The sequence below is a fragment of the Nerophis lumbriciformis genome, linkage group LG26, assembly GCF_033978685.3.
Source record: "Nerophis lumbriciformis linkage group LG26, RoL_Nlum_v2.1, whole genome shotgun sequence".
In the NCBI taxonomy this organism is placed as follows: Eukaryota; Metazoa; Chordata; class Actinopteri; order Syngnathiformes; family Syngnathidae; genus Nerophis; species Nerophis lumbriciformis.
Genome location: NC_084573.2, coordinates 22,629,351 through 22,653,679, shown reverse-complemented (window position 1 = coordinate 22,653,679; position 24,329 = coordinate 22,629,351). Strand labels below are relative to the sequence as shown.

The following is a 24,329-nucleotide window of genomic DNA, read 5'->3' as shown; positions in this document are numbered from 1 at the left end:
ATACCAAGTACAAGTGCTGTATATAGTCAATACTACAATGACTGCGTCAAAATCTTTTGTCATTGTTGTTATTGTTTATAAACTAAGGAAATACGTCCCTACAAACAATTCATGACCTTGAAACTACCTGGTATCGGATCGATACCCAAATTTGTAGTATCGCCCAAAACTTATGTAAAGCATCCAAACAACAGAAGAATAAGTGAATTAGTGAAGTGAATTATATTTATATAGCGCTTTTCTCAAGTGACTCAAAGCGCTTTACATTGTGAAACCTAATATCTAAGTTACATTTTTAAACCAGTTTGGGTGGCACTGGGAGCAGGTGGGTAAAGTGTCTTGCCCAAGGACACAACGGCAGTGACTAGGATGGCGAAAGCGGGGATCGAACCTGCAACCCTGAAGTTGCTGGCACGGCTGCTCTACCAACCGAGCTATACCGCCCCTTACTGTTACTTAATGTAATAAATGATTATTACATTTTAACAGAAGTGTAGATGGAACATGTTAAAACAGAAAGTAAGCAGATATTAACAGTGAATGGAAAAGCACATTAATAATACATTTTTTACCAATTGTGCCTCATAATTTTGACAAAATAATAGAATGGAAAATGATACAATATGTTACTGCATACATCAGCAGCCAAATTAGGAGCCTTTGTTTGTTTACTTACTACTAAAAGACAAGTTGTCTTGGATATTCACTATTTTTTATTTATTGACAAAATTGTTCTTTGATTGCAATAAGAAACGTGTTTAATGTATCAGAAGATTTTCTGTTAAAATAAAGCCAAAAATGAAATTTTTTTGTGGTCCCCTTTACTTTATCTCACTATTGCCACTCAAAGTAGCTGGTGTGCGTGTTGGCATACGTGCGCGGACTGTATTGCGGTGGGGGGGAGGGGGGGCGGTCGGAAAGGTCAGAAGGCGAGCTACATGTCGTGGGATGATCCACGTTCATATCAAATAATCCATCATGGAGGATGCATCCGTTGCGCGTCTGCGCTCGGACGCAGAATTTTGAATCTTTTCATCAACCCCCCACCCCCTGCCGACCCCATCGCTCCTCCCGACCTCCATCTTCACTCCTGGAGAACCGATCTGAAGCAGTTGTCCCTGCGCCCTCAGACCCCTCCAGCCCTCCGTGCCAGCCCCTCTCTCCCGTTCACCCCCGCCATCTCTCCTCAATAACACCGCCTCCCCTTCCTCCCGCCGCCACCCACAGCCAGACAAGCCTTCTTAATCCCGCAGCCCAGCAGCAACCAGCCGACCAGCTTGTTGGTCCCCCTAGATCAACAACGCACACATTTGACAGATCAGCCTCCGCCCCCCCCCGACTTCTTGCAATTTCTCTTTCCCGCTTCATTTGAGTAGTAATACTGGCGTTATTACCCCCCGCCCTCGCCTCCTGCCCAAACTGCTCCTGGGTCTAATGTCCCGTCGGTGACATTACAGTAGAGGTCACACTGTGGCTACTACAACTGTCTCTGGCGGTGACGTAAGGAGTGCTATTTAGGTCAGCCGGTTGCCTAGCAGTGTGCCATGCAGCACACCGGCTAGATTACCCTCATGGCGCGTGTGTGTTGTGTTTGTGTGCACGCATCATTGATAGCGTTGCATAATTGATTGGTTCAATGCTTTGGTTAAGTCACTCCTCTTAGTAACTACTTAGTAACGTCAACAAACAAAACACTCTCCTAAACATTATCAAATGTTCCATTGGGGGGAGTTTTAGCTCAATTTAAATGAAAACTTAGTTTGCAGGCATTTGTGGTAGGAACTTCTCCTAGATTATTTTGTTCTAAGGCTGTACACCTTATTTCCCGAACTATAGAGCGCACTTGCGTTTGTTTACTTATCGAAAAAATGGTCAACAGATTTCAGTGTATACATTTTGAGCACATACCAGCTAATGATCTAATATAAATGGAAAAATATGTTTATTTTCTAAAATTTAGTGGGTGCGTCTTATACCATACCATACCAACTTTATTTATAAAGCCCTTTAAAAACAACCACAGTTGCAGAACAAAGGGCTGTACGCCACAAAGAAATAGAGGCAAAGGACCAGAGGTGGGTAGAGTAGCCAGAAATTGTACTCAAGTAAGAGTACTGTTACTTGAGAGATTTATTACTCAAGTAAAAGTAAGGAGTAGTCACCCAAATATTTACTTGAGTAAAAGTAAAAAGTATTTTGTGAAAAAACTACTCAAGTACTGAGTAACTGATGAGTAACCTGTTCGTTTAATGATGACGGCAACAAATAATGCACAAAAACATAAAAATAGCAATGAGCAAATTCAGAGCCAGGAATATCTCTTAGGCAACTAAAACAATAATATATATTAAATAATAATACATTAAAATAAAAAAAATTGAGCCACAATAACTTAACAGCACCATAGGCTCAGAAGGCATTCATTGATTGATTGATTGAAACTTGTATTAGTAGATTGCACAGTACAGTACATATTTCGTACAATTGACCACTAAATGGTAACACCCCAATAAGTTTTTCAACGTTAATCAATTACTTAATAAATGACCAAGTCGAGGTGATCTACCTCATATATACATATACATACACACACATATCATATATATGTATGTATATATATATATATATATATATATATATATATATATATATATATATATATGTATATGTGTGTGTGTGTGTATATATATATATATATATATATATATATATATATATATATATATATATATGTATATGTGTGTGTGTGTGTATATATATATATATATATATATATATATATATAATGTACAGTATATAATTTATATTTATTTATTTTGCCGTTTTTGTTCACATGTTAAAGGTGTTTTAATGAATATACGTGCATGTTTAACATATAGATTCCTTTCTTTCGTGAAGACAAGAATATAAGTTGGTGTATTACCTGATTCTGATGACTTGCATTGATTGGAATCAGACAGCAGTGATGATAACGTCCACGTTTGCAAATTGAGGAAAAAAAAGTTCCTCCTTTCTGTCTAATACCACGTGAAAGTGGTTGGTTTTTGGCATCTTATTTGTCCAGCTTCCATATTCGTTTTTATACACTTTACAAGAAATACATTGGCGGCAAACTTCGTAGCTTGCTAGCTTGTTTGCGCTGGCTTTCGGAGACTCTTATTTTGTTAGCGCAGGCGCGATGGAGCGGCACTTTTATTGTGAAGACAGGAACTGTGTGGTCAGTCTTTAAGCTTTTGAGAGAGGTACAGTTGAAATAAAAGTGTCTTTTTTCCTTCACACTTTTTATTGATTGAAACTTTTATTAGTAGATTGCACAGTACAGTACATATTCCGTACAATTGACCACTAAATGGTAACACCCCAATAAGTTTTTCAACTTGTTTAAGTCGGGGTCCACGTGTGACGGTCATGTGACCGCCTGGCTCTGTTTGATTGGTCCAACGTCACCAGTGACTGCATCTGATTGGTGAAACGCAGGCATGCATAGATCCTACTTTGAAGGTCTGTCTGACAAACCAAAACAAACAAAGCGTGCATTAACAGATCGATAAAAATCAGTAGCGAGTAGCGAGCTGAATGTAGATAAATGGAGCGGAGTAAAAGTAGCGTTTCTTCTCTATAAATATACTCAAGTAAAAGTATGTTGCATTAAAACTACTCTTAGAAGTGCAATTTGTCCCAAAAGTTACTCAAGTAGATGTAACGGAGTAAATGTAGCGCGTTACTACCCACCTGTGCAAAGGACAGACTAAAAAAATAACATTTAAAACAGAAGTAAAATACACATTGAAAAAGCAAATACAAATTATCCTAAGAACAATTTGTTAGATAAAAAGCAGTTAAAAAGTTAAAAACAGTTAAAAAAGTTAAAAACAGTTTAAAGTCTCATGCTGGGTTAAAAGCCAGTGAATAAAAATGGGTTTTAAGAAGGGTCTTAAAAGTAGCCAAAGAAAGGGCCTGTCTCACATGGAGAGGGAGATTGTTCCAGAGTTTGGGACCCGCAACAGAGAAGGCTCTAACCCCTCGAAGCTTGCGCTTTGATTTGGGTACCTCCAGGATCAGCTGATCAGCTGACCTGAGGGACCGGGTGGGGGCATAGAGGTGGAGCAGCTCAGAGAGGTAAGGTGGGGCAAGACCACGTAAGGATTTAAAAACGGGTAAAATAATGTTATATACAGGTGTGCTCTATAGTCCAAAATATATGTATTTTTATTTATTTTTGAAAATTAGGAATCGAGTTAGAAACGGGTGATCTGCATCAATTTAGTCACGTGTCATCAAAAAGAAAAAAAGCATTTCTTTCAATATGCATCATAACAAAAACGGTAATATTAAATAAAAAAAATGGATAGATGTTGATAGTCCAACTCATACTGACTGGTATACACAAGCTATGGAGATGATATCAGTAGAAAAAACTGCATTTAGTTCAGATAATAATGAGTCATGTATTGGAATATGGGATCCATTATTTAAATTAGTTTTAACTATTAAATGAACCTAAAATATTACTTATTTTATCTGTGTGGAAACTATTGGACACAATGGGTTGTTAAACTTATGAGATGCTATTGTTCTTTTTTTAAATTTTTTTAATGATTTTATTTTATTTTTATAAATGGCTGTGATGATAATGTAAATGAGTGATTTCTAATCACTGCTATGTTGGAATTTGTATTAATATTAACACTGTTGTAGTGTTGTCCAGATACCAATATTTTGGTACCAGTACCGAAAATATTTCAATACCTTTCGGTACTTTTCTAAATAGAGGGGACCACAAAAAATTGCATTGGCTTTATTTTAACAAAAAACCTTAGGGTACATTAAACATGTTTCTTATTGCAAATGTGTCCTTAAATAAAATAGTGAACATACAAGACAACTTGTCTTTTAGTAGTAAGTAAGCAAACAAAGGCTCCTAATTTAGTCTACTGACATATGCAGTAACATATTGTGTCATTTATCATTCTATTATTTTGTCAACATTATTAAGGACAAGTGGTAGAAAATAAATTTTTAATCTACTTGTTCATTTACTGTTAATATCTGCTTACTTTCTCTTTTAACATGTTCTATCTACACTTCTGTTAAAATGTAATAATCACTTATTCTTCTGTTGTTTGATACTTTACATTAGTTTTGGATGATACCACAAATTTGGGTATCAATCCAAGACCAAGTAAGTACCAATGATTGTCACACACACACACTAGGTGTTGCGAAATTTGTCCTCTGCATTTGACCCATCCCCTTGTTCACCCCCTGGGAGGTGAGGGGAGCAGTGGGCAGCAGCGGTGCCGCGCCCGGGAATCATTTTTGGTGATTTAACCCCCAATGCCAACCCTTGATGCTGAGTGCCAAGCAGGGAGGTAATGGGTCCCATTTTTATAGTCTTTGGTATGACTCGGCCGGGGTTTGAACTCACAACCTACCGATCTCAGGGCGGACACTCTAAACACTAGTTACAGGATCATACATTGGTCATATTCAAAGTCCTCATGTGTCCAGGGATATATTTCCTGAGTTTATGAACACAATATACATTTTTAAAAAACGAAACAAGATGTTGTGATGCTAAAAAATATCGACGTAATCATAGTAGTATCGACTAGATACGCTACTGTACTTGGTATCATTACAGTGGATGTCAGGTGTAGATCCACCGTTTGTTTACATTTTGACACCGGTGAGCTACGGGGTGTAGTGAAGCATGTTTAGCTATTCCTCGTCCTGCAGGGATGATACTTGTAAGAAACTTAATTTATTTGTCGCCATGGAGGCGAGGATTAGTGATTTAGAAGTAGCTAAAACACTGCCGACTGGGGCTGGACTTTAAAGCACCTCTTCCGGTGGGTGTTTCAGTGTTATAACTTCACCATTATACTAAAATGCTTCTGTTCTCCCTTTTCTGTCTACACACTGTCTCTGTTTGTAAGTACTCTGTGATTGTGTGCTGCCGAACATGCTCCTCTGCTCGTAAACCAGCAATGACACGACGTGACTACGAAGGGGGGCGCGGAGGAGGGTGCCGGACCGGTACTTTTCAGAGGCGGTATGGTACCGAATATGATTCATTAGTATCGCGGTTCTATCTCCTTGGACCGGCAGAATCTGCGGGACCCAAAGTTCAGGTTCAAACAAGTATTTTATTTTCTTGGCTTATAATGTGCAATGTTCTGGTCTATCGCTCGCGGCCTCCTGCTCGCTCGTGTGTGTCAGCGCCTCTGTCCCCCTCATGGCTTCGGATGCTGCTGATAAAGGAGACCGGTGATTAGATAACCTGACCCAGCTGGGCAATCTACTCACCTGTCAGCTGGGCTTCGAAGCCGAGCCATACACACTCCCTTCCCGCAGGAGGCGTGCCGACCACGCCCCCCTCCACATATACGTTGCAAAATGAATATTTACACAGAAAGATTTTGTATATGTTTTTTTAACATACCTTATTTGTTTCTAAACGGTGTCTGTAACACGGCAGTAAAACGGCTGATCAAACAAAACAGAAGTCGTCGTCATGGACCCATCAGCTAAACAAACTCAATAACTCCACGGTGACGTTTTGGTGAGTTTACTGAGGAATTTGTGAAACTGAAACGATACAAAAAGAATGCCATTGTAGGTCAATAACACTAACACAGACACTGGTAGACGTGTTAGCATATTAGCTAATGCTAATGACGCAAGTTCTCCAATCAGCTAAACAGACTCAGTTAAGCCACGGGGACATTTTAGTGAATTTACTGAGGAATTTGTGAAACTGAAACAATACAAAAATAATGCCGTTGTAAGTTAATAATACTAACACAGACACTCGTAAACGTGTTGGCATATTAGCTAATGCAAACGACGCTAGCGTTATTACGATAGCGCGCATGAAAACACTCCTACAGACATCACCAATGGGACAGTTTAGTACAGGGGTCGGCAACCCGTGGCTCTAGAGGCGCATGCAGCTCTTTAGCGCCGCCCTAGTGGCTCTCTGGAGCTTTTTAAAAAATGTATGAAAAATGGAAAAAGATTAGGAGAAAAAAATATATTTTTTGTTTTAATATGGTTTCTGTAGGAGGACAAACATGACACAAACCTCCCTAATTGTTATAAAGCACACTGTCAGCTTCACTGATTCGAGTATTTGGCAAGCGCCGTTTTGTCCTACTAATTTTGGCGGTCCTTGAACTCACCGTAGTTTGTTTACATGTATATCTTTCTCCGACTTTCTAGGACGTGTTTTATGCCACGTCTCATTTTGTCCACCAAACTTTTAAGGTTGTGCGTGAATGCACAAAGGTGAGTTTTGTTGATGTTATTGACTTGTGTGGAGTGCTAATCAGACATATTTGGTCACTGCATGACTGCAAGCTAATCGATGCTAACATGATATTTAGGCTAGCTATATGTACATATTGCATCATTATGCCTCATTTGTAGCTATATTTGAGGTCATTTAATACCCTTTAAGTCCTCTTAATTCAATGTATATCTCATGACACACTATCTGTATGTAATATGGCTTTTAATTTTTTGCGGCTCCAGACAGATTTGTTTTTGTATTTTTGGTCCAATATGGCTCTTTCAACATTTTGTGTTGCTGACCCCTGGTTTAGTAAGTATACACAGTTTTTTAGTTGTACTGTCAAACTTTTAAAAAAAGTTGCTCGGAGTTATGAATGAAGAATCCATACCAGTAGAAACGCAATGGAGGACTAGAAGACTGAACAGCACTCTACTTAAGGTTGAAAATGAAAGGACAGCGATAAAACACCTTCTCAGTGTATTTGCTGTTTTTTTTTTTAAAGACTATTTGTATTATTTCTGTCAGCGAAGAAAAAAAACATACATTTTTTATAAACCGCAGGGTGCAAAGTCTTGGAAAAAAAGTAGCGGCTTATAGTCCGTAATTTATGATAAATACAAACAATAGAAATACCAGCGCTGAGAGTTACCCGAGCTGTTGAAAGGTCGAAGCAGTTTCTAAAATGGTTGCCCGTCTTTTCATGCTTTTGTCCGTACAGGTCTCGGCAGGAATTAAAGGGGAACATTATCACCAGACCTATGTAAGCGTCAATATATACCTTGATGTTGCAGAAAAAAGACCATATATTTTTTTAACCGATTTCCTAACTCTAAATGGGTAAATTTTGGCGAATTAAACGCCTTTCTAATATTCGTCTCGGAGCGATGACTTCACAATCCGCCATTTTCTCAAACACCGAGTCAAATCAGCTCTGTTATTTTCCGTTTTTTCGACTGTTTTCCGTACCTTGGAGACATCATGCCTCGTCGGTGTGTTGTCGGAGGGTGTAACAACACCAACAGGGACGGATTCAAGTTGCACCAGTGGCCCAAAGATGCGAAAGTGGCAAAAAATTGGACGTTTGTTCTGCACACTTTACCGACGAAAGCTATGCTACGACAGAGATGGCAAGAATGTGTGGATATCCTGCGACACTCAAAGCAGATGCATTTTCAACGATAAAGTCAAAGAAATCTGCCGCCAGACCCCAATTGAATCTGCCGGAGTGTGTGAGCAATTCAGGGACAAAGGTCCTCGGTAGCACGGCAAGCAATGGCGGCAGTTTGTTCCCGCAGACGAGCGAGCTAAACCCCCTGGATGTCTTGGCTCACACCGTCCCTTATGCCACCGAAGATGATCAAGAGAAGAATATCGACCCTAGCTTCCCTGGCCTGCTGACATCAACTCCAAAACTGGACGGATCAGCTTTCAGGAAAAGTGCACGGATGAGGGTATGTCTACAGAATATATTAATTGATGAAAATTGGGCTGTCTGCACTCTCAAAGTGCATGTTGTTGCCAAATGTATTTCATATGCTGTAAACCTAGTTCATAGTTGTTAGTTTCCTTTTTTGCCAAACAAACACATACCAATCGTTGGTTAGAAGGCGATCGCCGAATTCGTCCTTGCTTTCTCCCGTGTCGCTGGCTGTCGTGTCGTTTTCGTCGGTTTTGCTTGCATACGGTTCAAACCGATATGGCTCAATAGCTTCAGTTTCTTCTTCAATTTCGTTTTCGCTACCTGCCTCCACACTACAACCATCCGTTTCAATACATGCGTAATCTGTTGAATCGCTTAAGCCGCTGAAATCCGAGTCTGAATCCAAGCTAATGTCGCTATAGCTTGCTGTTCTTTCCGCCATGTTTGTTTGTGTTGGCATCACTATGTGACGTCACAGGAAAATGGACGGGTGTTTATAACGATGGTTAAAATCAGGCACTTTGAAGCTTTTTTTAGGGATATTGCGTGATGGGTAAAATTTTGAAAAAAACGTCGAAAAATATAATAAGCCACTGGGAACTGATTTTTAATGGTTTCAACCATTCTGAAATTGTGATAATGTTCCCCTTTAAAACTGAAAGTTAACTTGATATGTGTGCCTAGCGCTCACACATTGTCCCCCTCCACTCTCTTTACAGGCTGGTACCTCATGACATCGTTACCCATAATATGTGTGTGACTGTGCATAAATAATTAGCAACAATTCTCTTCAATCAGAACCAAGGCCAAAGCTAGTGAATACAAAAGCATTCTCGTCTGCTTACAGAGGGAAAACAATTCCTCTAATAGATGGATAACTTTTCAATTTGAACCAGTACCAGAGAATCGATACCGGTACCCAACATTACACATTTTCAGTACTTTTGTGTGTGTTAATGTGATTTTGTTTGATAATAAAATATTTGTTTATTTACCATTTAACAGTCAGCTGAAAATGATAGCTACGCTATCCAGGTGTTATTTTGTTGCATTCATTTCGGTTTGTCCTCTGTGTGTTCCCGTAGTCAGGGAGTAGTCTTTTCTTTTGTTTAAGTGTTTATACTTTTAGTCTTGTACTTACTACACATCAGCTGTTTGATTGTAGCGTGTGTCTTAATTGTAGTTTTGATTACCGAAATTGGAGGTGTTGAAATCGCCATGTAACGTCGCTAATGCTAATCAGTAGCATGTACATGGCATAACCAATGCACATTAGCATCGAGCTAGCGCATTTTGAAGAGCAGTGCCTTACTTTTGAGCGCTCTCTATCAGGCAGGCTTGCTTTGTAGACATTGGAAACTGCAACATTTTCAGTTCGGTACGAATACGCCAGTGCTTGAACCGCTGCCAAGTCTGCAACTGGACATAACGTCACGTGCAACTGGGATAAATGCTAATAATAATAATAAGCACGGTAAAACTCCCAATGATTGGTATTACCATTTTACTAAAAATGTATGGAAAAAACGTCACTGATAACTGTTGATAAACTCACAAAATATAATGATTAGAGATGTCCGATAATGACTTTTTTGCCGATATCCGATATTCCGATATTGTCCAACTCTTAATTACCGATTCCGATATCAACCGATACCGATATATACAGTCGTGGAACTAACACATTCATGCATTAAACAATGTAACAAGGTTTTCCAAAATAAATCAACTCAAGTTATGGAAAAAAATGGCAACATGGCACTGCCATATTTATTATTGAAGTCACAAAGTGCATTATTTCTTTTAATATGCCTCAAAACAGTAGCTTGGAATTTGGGACATGCTCTCCCTGAGAGAGCATGAAGAGGTTGAGGTGGGCGGGGTTGGGGGTGTATATTGTTGCGCCCTGGAAGAGTTAGTGCTGCAAGGGGTTCTGGGTATTTGTTCTGTTGTGTTTATGTTGTGTTACGGTGCGGATGTTCTCCCGAAATGTGTTTGTCATTCTTGTTTGGTGTGGGTTCACCATGTGGCACATATTAGTAACAGTGTTAAAGTTGTTTATACGTCCACCCTCAGTGTGACCTGTATGGCTATTGACCAAGTATGCATTGCATTCACTTGTGTGTGTGTGAAAAGCCGCAGGTACTATGTGATTGGGCCGGCAGGCAAAGGCAGTGCCTTTAAGGTTTATTGGCGCTCTGTACTTCTCCCTACGTCCGTGTACCACGCCGTACAGCAGGGTTTTAGTCATAAATTTAACTTTTTGAAACCGATACCGATAATTTCCGATATTACTTTTTAAAGCATTTATCGGCCGATAATATCGGCAGTCCGATTTTATCGGACATCTCTAATAATAATAATAATAAGCACGGTAAAACTCCCAATGATTAGTATTACCATTTTAATAAAAAATTATGGAAAAAACGTTGATAAACTCACAAAATATAATGATCGAAAAATTGTGATCGATAACTGCACCCTATTACACTCACGAACTGACTGGCGCCAGCTTGCCAGCATAAATGCTGACATAAAAACGAGAGACATTAACCCCTTTCCGCAATTTAAACCTATATAAACACAAAGCTGTCTGAGCAACTAAGATATTCAATTGTGTACATTGAACCTACAAGCTGTGTCCTCTTAGAACAGAATTATCGTTCTATACCAGGGGTGTCAAACGTACGGCCCGAGGGCCGGATCAGGCCCGCGAACAGGTTTTATCTGGCCCGTGGGATGAGTTTGCGAAGTATAAAAATTAACCGTAAATTTTTGAATGAAAAAATACAGCTATTTTAAATGTGTCCACTGAATGTCACAATAGCAATTGTTTGTATCTTTGTAGATGATGCTACATATGTACAATATAAACCACATGATGTTAGTACATCAGTCAAGGAAAATGATCAAACTACATAAATAACATCCTGTAATTTGATTTTGATATTATTTTTTTATCTTGATAGATTGAAAATGAACACCAATGAGTTGAATGATGAACATTATCACATCATTTATTCAGAAAGTATAAATAACGACAAATAAAGATAGAATACTATTAACCGCAACATGTAAGTGTAAAAAACAAACAAAAAAAAACAGCATTATGATTTGTACAATTTCAGAATGTGCTTGTTCTATTTTTAAACAAAAAAGCAATCTGAAGTTGTCTTTATTTTTAAGTTATCCTGCCATGATTTTACCAGTCTGGTCCACTTGGGAGTAGATTTTTCTCCATGTGGCCCCCGATCTAAAAATGAGTTTGACACCCCTGTTCTATACTGTGTTTTGACGGTGTGTTCAAGGACTACTGAACAGAGGAGGACGCCACAATGTCCGCTGGAAATAATAAATGATGATAATAGATTTTACTTGATATGCACTTTTCATCAAAATAAATCTTAAAGTGCTACTATATTAATACAAGTTTAGCCATTAAAACAGATACAATACTAAGACTAAAACACTATCAGTGAAGCATAAGAAACACAAAACATGCAAAATAGTGTTTTTTTCTAGCATTGTGTGTTTATTTTAGTTAAGTAAAAAAAACTTAATCACAAGATTTCAGTGTGTGCTTTTTGAGAACATTTAACAATACTGCGATAATAACCATGATTATTTTGGTCATGATTACATGATGAAATGTTGATATCGTTGGTGGTTTTCTTAGGTTTAGATTTAAACGTACTGCACCTGTTATGTTGTCAATGCAAAATTACCACAAAAAAACTGTTTTAGGTACAATTAAAATGAAGTACAATTTTATTCTACTATTTGTAGCCAGTCACCCTCACCTTTTTTACAGTAACTACTGTACGTATTGCATTCCTTTACAAATATGCAGGGCGTGTTTCTTTTAATCCATTGCATGATGTGTTCGGAAAGCAAAGCATAACTGAAACAAGATAATCCCATTAGCTGCTTATTTACTGTACCTCAGTGTCTGACAAGCAAGGACGAAGCCAGACTGAATTCAGCTCTCATACTGTAGCTAATATTGGCAAAGTGACCTTTGTCAATGGGCCTCGTATTTGGTGGCAGGCATGTTTTACTAGGGCTAGGAGATGTGGCCAGAACCTGTATCATGATATAAGGTCGGTCGATATCGATACCTATTGATATTTGTTATGACCTATCGAAAATATAGGATGAGTAGAAAAATATGATAAATGTAAACATTTTTATTAAAATGTAACCTTGATATAATCCCTTCAGCTATCAAGGAACTGTCAACACATCCATAGAAAAAGCTTAACATTGAACACCTAACAATAACCTCTTAAAACAAAGGTGCAAAAATAAGGAATATGTAAGAAAGGCTAAATAAATTGTAACACCCAACTCAACCTCTGGTGCTGAAGCTGTTGACAGTCCAGTCTCCACAGGGAAGATTGGCTTGTATATCCATACTGTTCTGGTCAATGGAGAGCATTTAGAGGTGGTAACAATTTAAATACCTTTTAAAGGAGGGGTCGGCAACCCAAAATGTTGAAAGAGCCATATTGGACCAAAAATAAAAAATAAAAAATCTGTCTGGAGCCACAAAAAAATAAAAAGCCCGTAATGAAGGCAACACATGATGTAAGTGTTAAAGTTAAAGTACCAATGATTGTCACACACACACTAGGTGTGGTGAAGTTATTCTCTGCATTTGACCCATCACCCTTGATCACCCCCTGGGAGGTGAGGGGAGCAGTGGGCAGCAGCGGTGCCGCGCCCGGGAATCATTTTTGGTGATTTAACCCCCAATTCCAACCCTTGATGCTGAGTGCCGAGCAGGGAGGTAATGGGTCCCATTTTTATAGTCTTTGGTATGACTCGGCCGGGGTTTGAACTCACAACCTACCGATCTCAGGGCGGACACTCTAATCACTAGGCCACTGAGTAGGTCAGTAGTGTCTATATTGGCCTACTATCATAGGCTGATGCAAATCTTTGTTGACAGAAATGTTGTATTTTAATTTTTATGCACCTGGTGATAGGTTGATTGGCAACACTAAATTGGCCCTAGTGTGTGAATGTGAGTGTGAATGTTGTCTGTCTATCTGTGTTGGCCCTGTGATGAGGTGGCGAGTTGTCCGGGGTGTACCCCGCCTTTCGCCCGAATGCAGCTGAGATAGGCTCCAGCAACACCCGCAACCCCGAAAGAGACAAGCGGTAGAAAATGGATGGATGGATGGATGGATGGATAGATGAAAATCATTAGTAAAATGGAGGCTTGTCAGAGGATGAGATAACTTCTGGAAATGACTGGCTCAGAATGGCCAAAGGTATAGATGTGTATGTCCAACTTAAAGGAAACGGCAGGCTGTCTTCTTTTAATGGATTTATTACAATATTTGCAAGCTGGGTAACGTTTGCTGTGGTCTGGAACAACATGGCACATACACAACTATCAGAAATGCAGCCAATAATACATACAGATAATGTGTCGTGAGACATGCAAATATAAATTAAATACACAGAGGACATAAGTAAAGGAAATTGAATGAGCTCAAATATACCTACAAACGAGGCATAATGATGCAATATGTACATACAGCTAGCTTAAAGAGCATCTTAGCATCGATGAGCTTGCAGTCATGGATTGACCAAATATGCCTGATAAGCACTCCAGCAAATCAATAAAATCAACAAAGCTCACCTTTGTGCATTCACGCAAAGCATAAAATGTTTGGTGGGCAAAATGAGACAAAGACGGAGTGGCATAAAACACGTCTTTCTGTGGCAGCATCGGAGAAAGTTGTACAAGTATACAAACTAGGATGAGTTCAAGCATCGCTGAAATTAGTAGGACAAAACGGTGCTTGCCAAATACTCTCATCGGTGAAGCGTGTATAAAAAACTGTGGGATTTCTAACAATTAGGAAGGTTTGTGTCATGTTACAGAATATATATTATAACAAAAAATTAATTTTTTTCTTCACCTTTTTCCATTTTCACACATCTCTGAAAGAGGTCCAGGGAGCCACTAGGGCGGTGCTAAAGAGCCGCGGGTTGCTCGCCCCTGCCTTAAAGTAATCTTTAATTCAAACTTGACTGACAAAGAACATGATGATAAAATAGCTAACATTGTTCAATTTAACTTTGACTGTTTTTCGCTGGCTTTGAATGAGAGCTGCGATGTACGTGTGACACCGCCCAGCTGCTCATCTTCTTACGTGGGATAACTACAGACTTTCAAATCACAAAGAAGCTGGCAGCCATGCAGTCAATTAAAGAGACAACCACAGGTAATGACTTGTTCACATAGGTAAATGCGTGTTTGGACATTTTAGAACTGAAATGGGACAAGCTGGCAGGTGTGACAATCCAATCCACTTTATTTATATAGCACATTTAAACAACAAAATGTTTCCGAAGTGCTGCACAACAATATTAAAAACAATATTCAAATATTATCCTTAGCTCCACCAATGACTGAATAAAAACAAAAAATAATTACATATAAAACCAATATAAAATAAATATGATTAAAAATGATTTTTAACAACAGATGGTTGTCCAAATCTGACGGGGAAAAATGTTGGATAATGCAGGATAAAGTGACAGAAATTAACCCTGTGCAGAAATGGACATTTTTGCATTGTATTTATACATCAGGAAGGGTTGTGTAAGACAGTGTTAAAAATAAAACCATCAAAAGCAATCTGCTTTTGTATAAAGTTAAGTTAGGTTAAATGAAATTATTATTATTATTATTATTATTATTATTATTAGTATTTATCTTACGGTATATCAAAAATAATTTTGAGCAAAATTTAATTGAAATATTGTCGGTGTGGCCCTCCAGCAGTACTCGGTTTGCTTATGTGGCCCCCGGTAAAAATTAATTGCCCACCCCTGCTGTAGAGTTTGCAAAGGTTCATATGTATGCACACTGGGGTTGTCCCGATACCAATATTTTGCTACCGGTACCAACATGTATTTCGATACTTTTTCAAAATATACGGGACCACAAAAAAAAATTATTCCTGGTTTAATTTTAACAAAAAATCTTAAATTACATTCAACATATGGTTCTTATATCACTCAAATAACAATTTTAAAAAGATTAAAATACATATGAAAAGGCATTTAACACATTGGGCTTTGGTTGTTGCACTAAAGAACAATTTACACACACCTAGTGTGTGTGTGGCAATCATGGGTACTTTAACTTTAATATATTACATATAGTCTGCCATAATCCAGGATTAGGTTAGAATATTATCAAAAGCTTTATTGACATAATGCTTTATGATTTATGGTTTCCACTCTTGGTCTATGCTTTTAAGAAAAATACAATCATTTGTAAACACTAAAACAAGTACTATGGCCACAAGTACACAGATAAGACATGTTGCAGGTAAAACACATTGTTAAAGATAAAACACAAATTGTAGCGATTTGTTACAAAATTCTATCATTTCACTTGCATTACTTTACATTACGTGGGCGGTTTGGACTGCGCTAATATTTGGCATGGACATAACGGAGGGGATAATTAACTTTATTATCAGTCGATCTAACTGCTTGTTGTTTAAATGTTTAGCTAAGTTTGAAGCAAAGGTGGTAATACTTTAATCATGCCACCTTTGGCGAGGCGTGTTTTTAAAGCACGCTTGCAGCGTGGTACTTCTGTGTTTAAAGCGGCACCTTGATCGATAGTTTTGAAGCCCTAATACCTCCATATTGCGCCTCACGCACCCTTTTTATTAAACAGTGGAATTGCCTTTATTTGCCATTTTTTTTCCCTCTTCTCACTGTTTCTCCTTGTACACTCTGTGAGTGTGTGCGCGCTGACACACTAACCATGCTCCTACGCTCAGTACGTCACCGCCGCACGGCACCATGCGGATAAAAAACAGTACCGTTTTTTTTCTAAAGGCAGTACAGTACTGTTTTGAATTCATTAGTACCGAGGTACTTTATTAGTACCGATGTACCGAACAACCCTATATTTAGTAACATTAACTATTGCCACACGACTTGGTCCCACACATCTGAGAGCATTTTGAAGCCATTCAAGTTTCGGTTTAAGAAAACACTTAAAGCCCTAAACAGGAAGCACTGGCATTGTCATTATTGTAATATTAAGTAAGTATGATATTTTAGATTTTGAGAACTATCCAAAGTTTCTGGCTGCTTCTCTTGTTTTCAAAGTTCTAAATGGACTTGCTCCTCCACCCTTGATGGGTTTTAAATGTAACTAGATGAGGCAATTCCTGAAAGGAATTGCGTGTGAATGCTCCAATGCTGAAGTTGAACTGAAATGCTGACAGAATGTATTATCAATCAATCAATCAATCAATGTTTATTTATATAGCCCTAAATCACAAGTGTCTCAAAGGGCTGCACAAGCCACAACGACATCCTCGGTTCAGATCCCACATCAGGGCAATGAATGAATGTAAAAATAGTTTGAATGTTGAAATGGTTTGAATCTTGAAGAGTTTGAATTTCCAGGAAAAACTGAATTTGGTTTGGAACTTGTGAAAGTGTTAGTTGGAAAGGGTGGAATGTGTTAATGTTGGAATGTTTTGAATAGGTTGAAAAATGTGCGAATTCTGGAAGTTTAAGAAATGGACAATTCATTTTGAATGGGGAAAATGTCCCTGAAAACTGGGATTCCTTGGAAATCCGGGATTTTTTTTAAATTGTTGAAGGAAAGCACACAATTTTGAACCGGCTGAGTATTTTGGAGTTGGAACTGTTTGAATCGGATGAAAAATGTGGGAATTGTGGAACTTTGAAAAATGTCCCATTCATTTCAATGGGAATTTCATGGGAATTTTTGGGAAAATGTTAAAAGACTTGAATGTTCTGAATGACTTGAAATGGTTGGTGTTGGGATTTTTCAAATTAGTCGAAAAATGTTGAAGTAGTAACATTTTTAATTGAGAAATGGTATTAAAGAATTCCAGGAATTTGGGGAAAACCGGGGAATTTTTCCAGTTAAAAAAATAACTGAGTTTTTTGTCCTGATTAAGAGGAATGTTTTGACGGTGGAACGATTGAAGTGGGTTTGAAAATGTGAAAGGTGTAGTCGCTAGGAAAAAGGGCCAAAAAAAGGGTTGGAAAAAAAACGGGAATTTTGGGAATTCCTGGAATGTTTTTTAACTTGAAAAAAGGATAGTTTGAATGTCCAGGATGAGTGGAATATGTTGAATGGTTTGAATCGGTTGAAAAATGTGGTAATGGTGGAAGTTTGAAAAATGACCAATTCATATTGAATGGGGAAAATGTCCCGGAAAACCTGGAATTCTGGGAAATCTGGAAATTTTGGGAATTTGTCAAGGGAAAGCCCGCGATTCCCAAATAGGTTGAACAGTTTGAAGTTGGAACGGTTTGAATTGGATGAAAATGTGGAAGGTAGAGCACGGCAAAATCTGGAGAAGAAGAATAAGTTGAAAATGAATAAATACATGAATTTTGGTGTAAAAAAATATATGTTTGAATGCTTTGGAGCATTCACACAAAAAACTAAACAAAACAGTAGATTTAGAACCAGAGCACTAACCAGGGGAGACTGCGTGTTTGTGTTTTTCTAAATCCAGCATATTTCTGTTGAAGCTGTTTTTTCTGACCCATTGATTAATATGTACTGTCCTAATTCTAATAAATAAACAAAACAATGCAAAGTATGAAAATGTAAACATGGAGAAACCTGAGGACTAATTTTTGCGGGTTCAGTGCGAGCAAGTTGCAGCTGTGCTCTAAGGGGTAAGCATGGCTAAGGTTGTTGGGTATTACCGGGGACCAGCACCTTGCGTAATTTACAGACCACATTGCTCTGACTCCGGTCCGTTTGGGGGAAAAAAAAAAAAAAAACTGCCATACTGTCGAGGTGGCTTTTGTTGTTTTATCCATAATTTCTTTGCTCTCTGCAGCACTCATTTTTGCTTCCTCTTCTCACTCCATGCTGAAAATCAGCCACGAGGCAACAAGTTGGAACAACCACATTTGATAGTTGATACTGCTACCTGATTGGCTGTTAGCCTGTCACTCCCACTAATCAGTGATCACTTCCTGCTTTGCCAGAGAGCTTGTGCCTTTGTTCATGCAACCAACCTTGTTTTGCAACTTCCGCTTTCTTCGGACAAAGAATTTTAAAGGGGAACATTATCACAATTTCAGAAGGGTTAAAACTATTAAAAATCAGTTCCCAGTGGCTTATTTTATTTTTCGAAGTTTTTTTCAAAATTTTACCCATCACGCAATATCCCTAAAAAAAAAGCTTCATAGTGCCTGATTTTAACCATCGTTATATACACCCGTCCATTTTCCTGTGACGTCACATAGTGAAGCCAACACAAACAAACGTGGCGCATAGAACAGCAAGCTATAGCAACATTAGCTTGGATTCAGACTCGGATTTCAGCGGCTTAAGCGATTCAACAGATTACGCATGTATTGAAACGGATGGTTGTAGTGTGGAGGCAGGTAGCGAAAACGAAATTGAAGAAGAAACTGAAGCTATTGAGCCATATCGGTTTGAACCGTATGCAAGCGAAACCGACGAAAACGACACGACAGCCAGCGACACGGGAGAAAGCGAGGACGAATTCGGCGATCGCCTTCTAACCAACGATTGGTATGTGTTTGTTTGGCATTAAAGGAAACTAACAACTATGAACTAGGTTTACATCATATGAAATACATTTGGCAACAACATGCACTTTGAGAGTGCAGACAGCCCAATTTTCATCAATTAATATATTCTGTAGACATACCCTCATCCGCTCTCTTTTCCTGAAAGCTGATCTGTCCAGTTTTGGAGTTGATGTCAGCAGGCCAGGGAAGCTAGGGTTGATATTCTTCTCTTGATCATCTTCGGTGACATAAGGGACGGTGTGAGCCAAGACATCCAGGGGGTTTAGCTCGCTCGTCTGCGGGAACAAACTGCCGCCATTGCTTGCCGTGCTACCGAGGACCTTTGTCCCTGAATTGCTCACACACTCCGGCAGATTCAATGGGGGTCTGGCAGCAGATTTCTTTGACTTTATCATTGGAAATGCATCTGCTTTGAGTGTCGCAGGATATCCACACATTCTTGCCATCTCTGTCGTAGCATAGCTTTCGTCGGTAAAGTGTGCAGAACAAACGTCCAATTTCTTGCCACTTTCGCATCTTTGGGCCACTGGTGCAACTTGAATCCGTCCCTGTTGGTGTTGTTACACCCTCCGACAACACACCGACGAGGCATGATGTCTCCAAGGTACGGAAAACAGTCGAAAAAACGGAAAATAACAGAGCTGATTTGACTCGGTGTTTGTATTGTGTTTGAGAAAATGGCGGATTGCTTCCCGATGTGACGTCACATTGTGACGTCATCGCTCCGAGAGCGAATAATAGAAAGGCGTTTAATTCGCCAAAATGCACCCATTTAGAGTTCGGAAATCGGTTAAAAAATATATGGTCTTTTTTCTGCAACATCAAGGTATATATTGACGCTTACATAGGTCTGGTGATAATGTTCCCCTTTAAAAAATGATCGAACGTTTTATCGAACACATTTTTTTTATTGATCATGATTACGTCGCTATCACGATATATATTGATGTTGTTTTATCACCCAGCCCTAATTTTTACCCTGGACTCGTTAGGGTCTTCAACATCAAAATGTATGTTTTTGAAGTAATGCGTTTTAGAATGTGATTAAAGATTAAATCAATTGTTTATATGAGTGATGTCAAACTCATTTTCATTGAGGACACATCGTAGTTATGGCTGGCCTCAGTAACAGTGAATATATACTTATGAATATAAATATATAGGGATGTGTCTCATGCTATTATTTCACAATTGCTTATACATTTGATTATGTATTTTTTCACATACAATTTTTTAAAATAAATCTGTAGATTTCATAGCAAATACCTGGCAGCTCAATCGGCAGAATTCTTCGGTAACATTTTCAGCATAGTAGCACAGTTTTTTAACAGTGAAATTATAGTTTGTTTTTTTACTGTAAAATCTATGGTTGTTTTTTACAGTGCATTACTATGAAAAAAAAACCGTGGCACCCTTTTTCCCCCATAAAATATATACGATTGTTGTTTTTACGGTGCATTATTGTAAATTTAAAATGTTGCCACAGTTTTTTTTCAAATGTTAAATTCTGGTGAGTGAGCTACCAGTTTATTATAGTTAAAATGTACAGTTGTTGTTTTTACACTTAACACTTTGATGTGTAACTTGCTTTAAAGTCATAAGTCAAGCAGATATTTATTTTTATTTGAAAAAAAAAACATGTTTGGAATGTATATTAATATAACACTTGTTGCATTATTAGATAATATTAAAGTTTAAAAGATGTCCTTTTTTTTCTGTTTGGCTGTGAATCGATTTTTTTTTTTGTGCACCTTTACCTCTGAGTATAGAACGATCACTCTGTTCTAAGACCGCACCGCTTGTAGGTTCAATGTGTACAAATGAATATATTAGTTGCTTAGACAGCAACGTGTTTATTTAAGTTTAGCTTTTTAGTATGTTGTTAATGGGGAAAGACGTTAATATCTCTTGTTTTCATGTTAACATTTAAGCGAGCAGGCCAGCGTCAATCAGTTTGTGAGTTTATCAGAGTGCAGTTGTCAATCACAATTTTGATCATTATACTTTAAAATGGTAATATTAACTGTCGGGAGTTTTACCACGGTTATCATTAATGCCGTTTATCGTTACATCCCTAATGCACGCAACATAAATGTTCATTAATGTGTCTTTTTGTCTTCTTTCTTCAGCGGACGTACACCCTAATTGTAGAGGCCTGGGACTGGGACAACGTGACCCGGAACCGTAAGTGAACCACCGGCATATTTCAACACTAACGTGTGTTTCTGCCAGATAACATTGAGTTTCTGTCACATTTTGTGTGGTGATTGCGGCATTTTACTGGAGGAAATACTGTACATACCATAGTTACCTTCCCAAGGCGTCCTGTATACAATACAGGCAGCCGTCAGTGCTTGCCCAGCTGTATCCTGTTTTCCTCCGGAAATGTCCTCCACTCCTGTACATCCCCTCTTTTTCCCGTTTGAGCGGTAGCACTGCGCTGTGAAGAATCTTTTGCGGACTATAAGTGTTTGCGCGCGCCCTTAATCCCTCGGCATTTTTCACGAGTCTCGGATAACCTTGTGTGTGCATGGAATCATGGACGCATTTCCATACCGCACTGTCCTCTGTCCACTTGTCCGTCACATCCTGTTTAGTCCACCACATCAAACGCACCTCCACTCATGAATGCAGACAATGGAGAAGAAATAGAATTTGACATCATAGTCTCCGGTTTATGTACAGGGGTCGTCACCAGGTTGCGTAGGGTTGATCACATGAATGTTTAATGAATACTAGGGGTGTGAATCCTAGGGCACTTAGCGATTTGTTTAGATTCCGATTGCTGGGGTGACCATTTGATTCAGAATCCATGCTTGATTCAAAGCGATTTCCAAAATGTATTTGGTATTACAATTATAATGATACTTTTTCAAAACAGGTTGAGGTTAGAAAAACTAATTATGGTTGCATGGAGATGACCTGAAAAAACGTCATTTTAAAAATAGCTTCCATTAAAAAAAAAAAAAAAAAAAAAATATATATATATATATATATATATATATATATATATATATATATATATATATATATATATATATATATATATGTATGTATGTATTTAATTTTTTTCAGTTTTTTGACCCAATCGGTTTTTGAAAATGATGAATCGATTTAGAATCGGTATAAATATCCTGCTGGCCCCACTGTGGACTGGGCTTTCACTAATATGTTAGATCCACTACTGGACTTTCACAATACTATGTCAGACCCACTCGACATCCATTGCTTTCGGTCTCCCCTAGAGGGGGTGGGAGTGGGGGGGTTACCCACATATGCAGTCCTCTCCAAGGTTTCTCATAGTCATTCACATAGACGTCCCACTGGGGTGAGTTTTTCCTTGCCCTTATGTGGGCTCTGTACCGAGGATGTCGTTGTGGCTTGTACAGCCCTTTGAGACACTTGTGATTTAGGGCTATATAAATAAACATTGATTGATTGATTGATTGAATAAGAATCAAGATTTTTGTGCACCTCAAATTAATAACTTTTTATTTTTTTATTTTTTTTGGAGACAAATTATTTATGTATTTAATATTTGTTTGCTTACTATGGTATATTATTTATGTATTATTTATTTGTTCACTGTTCTGTTACAGAGAACAAGGAAATTGGATATAATTGCTATGATATGAAAAGGGGTAGGATTAAATAAGCTCCGCTTCTTCCTACTCCTTTTCGGACGTCCTGTAATGAAACAACTGGAATTGTGTGATACATTACATTGTATCGGATGCATGTTCGAAATAAACTGAAACTGAACTGAACTGAACTAAATTGACAACTGACCTCAAACTCAATTTAACTGTGCGCCGCTGTGGTCCCCACAAGGTATTCACTTTAGAGTCACGTTTTTACCACATTTAAATTTAACAACTTCTGCCAGCAGAGGAAGTGACCCTGATGTATAATAGGCCTCAAGTCATTATAAATGTGAATATGATATATTTTGACACTGTTGGCTTCTCAAGGAGACTTTATCTTGCTTAACAGAAGTTGCTCCTTGTGTGTTTGTGTGTGTTTGCGCCTTTTATTGTGGTAAGTTTTTTTTTGTGGTAGAATAATTATTCAAATACAGTAGTATGTCAACTTACGAGCCTAATTGGTTCTGAGACGGAGCTGTTAACTCAGAAAATTATTTTTTTCCCTCAAATCAGCGTCTCCCATTGTAATGAATTAGAATCACTTTACCAATTTTAATAAAACAACTTTTAGATAATGATGTATACAAACAATCCAATCGAATGTACTGCTAACAAGCACAGTAGTTTTATGAAGTAATTTAATAATAATGTACAACTTTTACTTATACTGCTTCACCGTTAAACACACCATCAGCAGCTTTTTAATAGTTTTGTGGATAAAAGTCTGCTGTTTAGACATTATTTTAACATTCGACTCATTTTGCTTTAGTATGGTGCGGACTGGCAGTGATTCGCTCAAATTGCTGCACCAAGTCTGTCATGTTTTTGATTATTTATTTCTAAGTGGAGGAGTTCAAGTACCTCTGAGTCTTGTTCACGAGTGAGGGAAGAGTGGATCGTGAGATCGACAGGCGGATCGGTGCGGCGTCTTCAGTAATGCTGACGCTGTATCGATCCGTTGTGATGAAGAAGGAGCTGAGCCGGAAGGCAAAGCTCTCGATTTACCGGTTGATCTAGGTTTCCATCCTCACCTATGGTCATGAGCTTTGGGTTATGACCGAAAGGACAAGATCACGGGTACAAGCGGCCGAAATGAGTTTCCTCCGCCGGGTGGCGGGGCTCTCCCTTAGAGATAGGATGAGAAAATCTGTCATCCGGGAGGAGCTCAAAGTAAAACCGCTGCTCCTCCACATCGAGAAGAGCCAGATGAGGTGGTTCGGGCACGTCCGACCGGTAGGAGGCCACAAGGAAGACCCAGGACACGTTGGGAAGACTATCTCTCCCGGCTGGCCTGGGAACGCCTCGGGATCCCCCGGGAGGAGCTGGACGAAGATGCTGGGGAGAGGGAAGTCTGGGCTTCCCTGCT

At 38.6% G+C, this 24,329-nt stretch overlaps 1 protein-coding gene across 2 annotated transcripts in view; it reads left to right on the top strand.

The window, feature by feature from the left end:
- The window catches only part of jag2b (jagged canonical Notch ligand 2b), a 158,445-nt gene that overhangs the window by 57,504 nt on the left and 76,612 nt on the right, over positions 1–24,329 (top strand). For both annotated transcript variants that reach the window (XM_061987176.2, XM_072916273.1), the window contains exon 3: positions 21,449–21,503. In XM_061987176.2, coding sequence (XP_061843160.2) covers positions 21,449–21,503 — 55 coding nt within the window. The remainder of the gene's footprint in view (positions 1–21,448; positions 21,504–24,329) is intronic.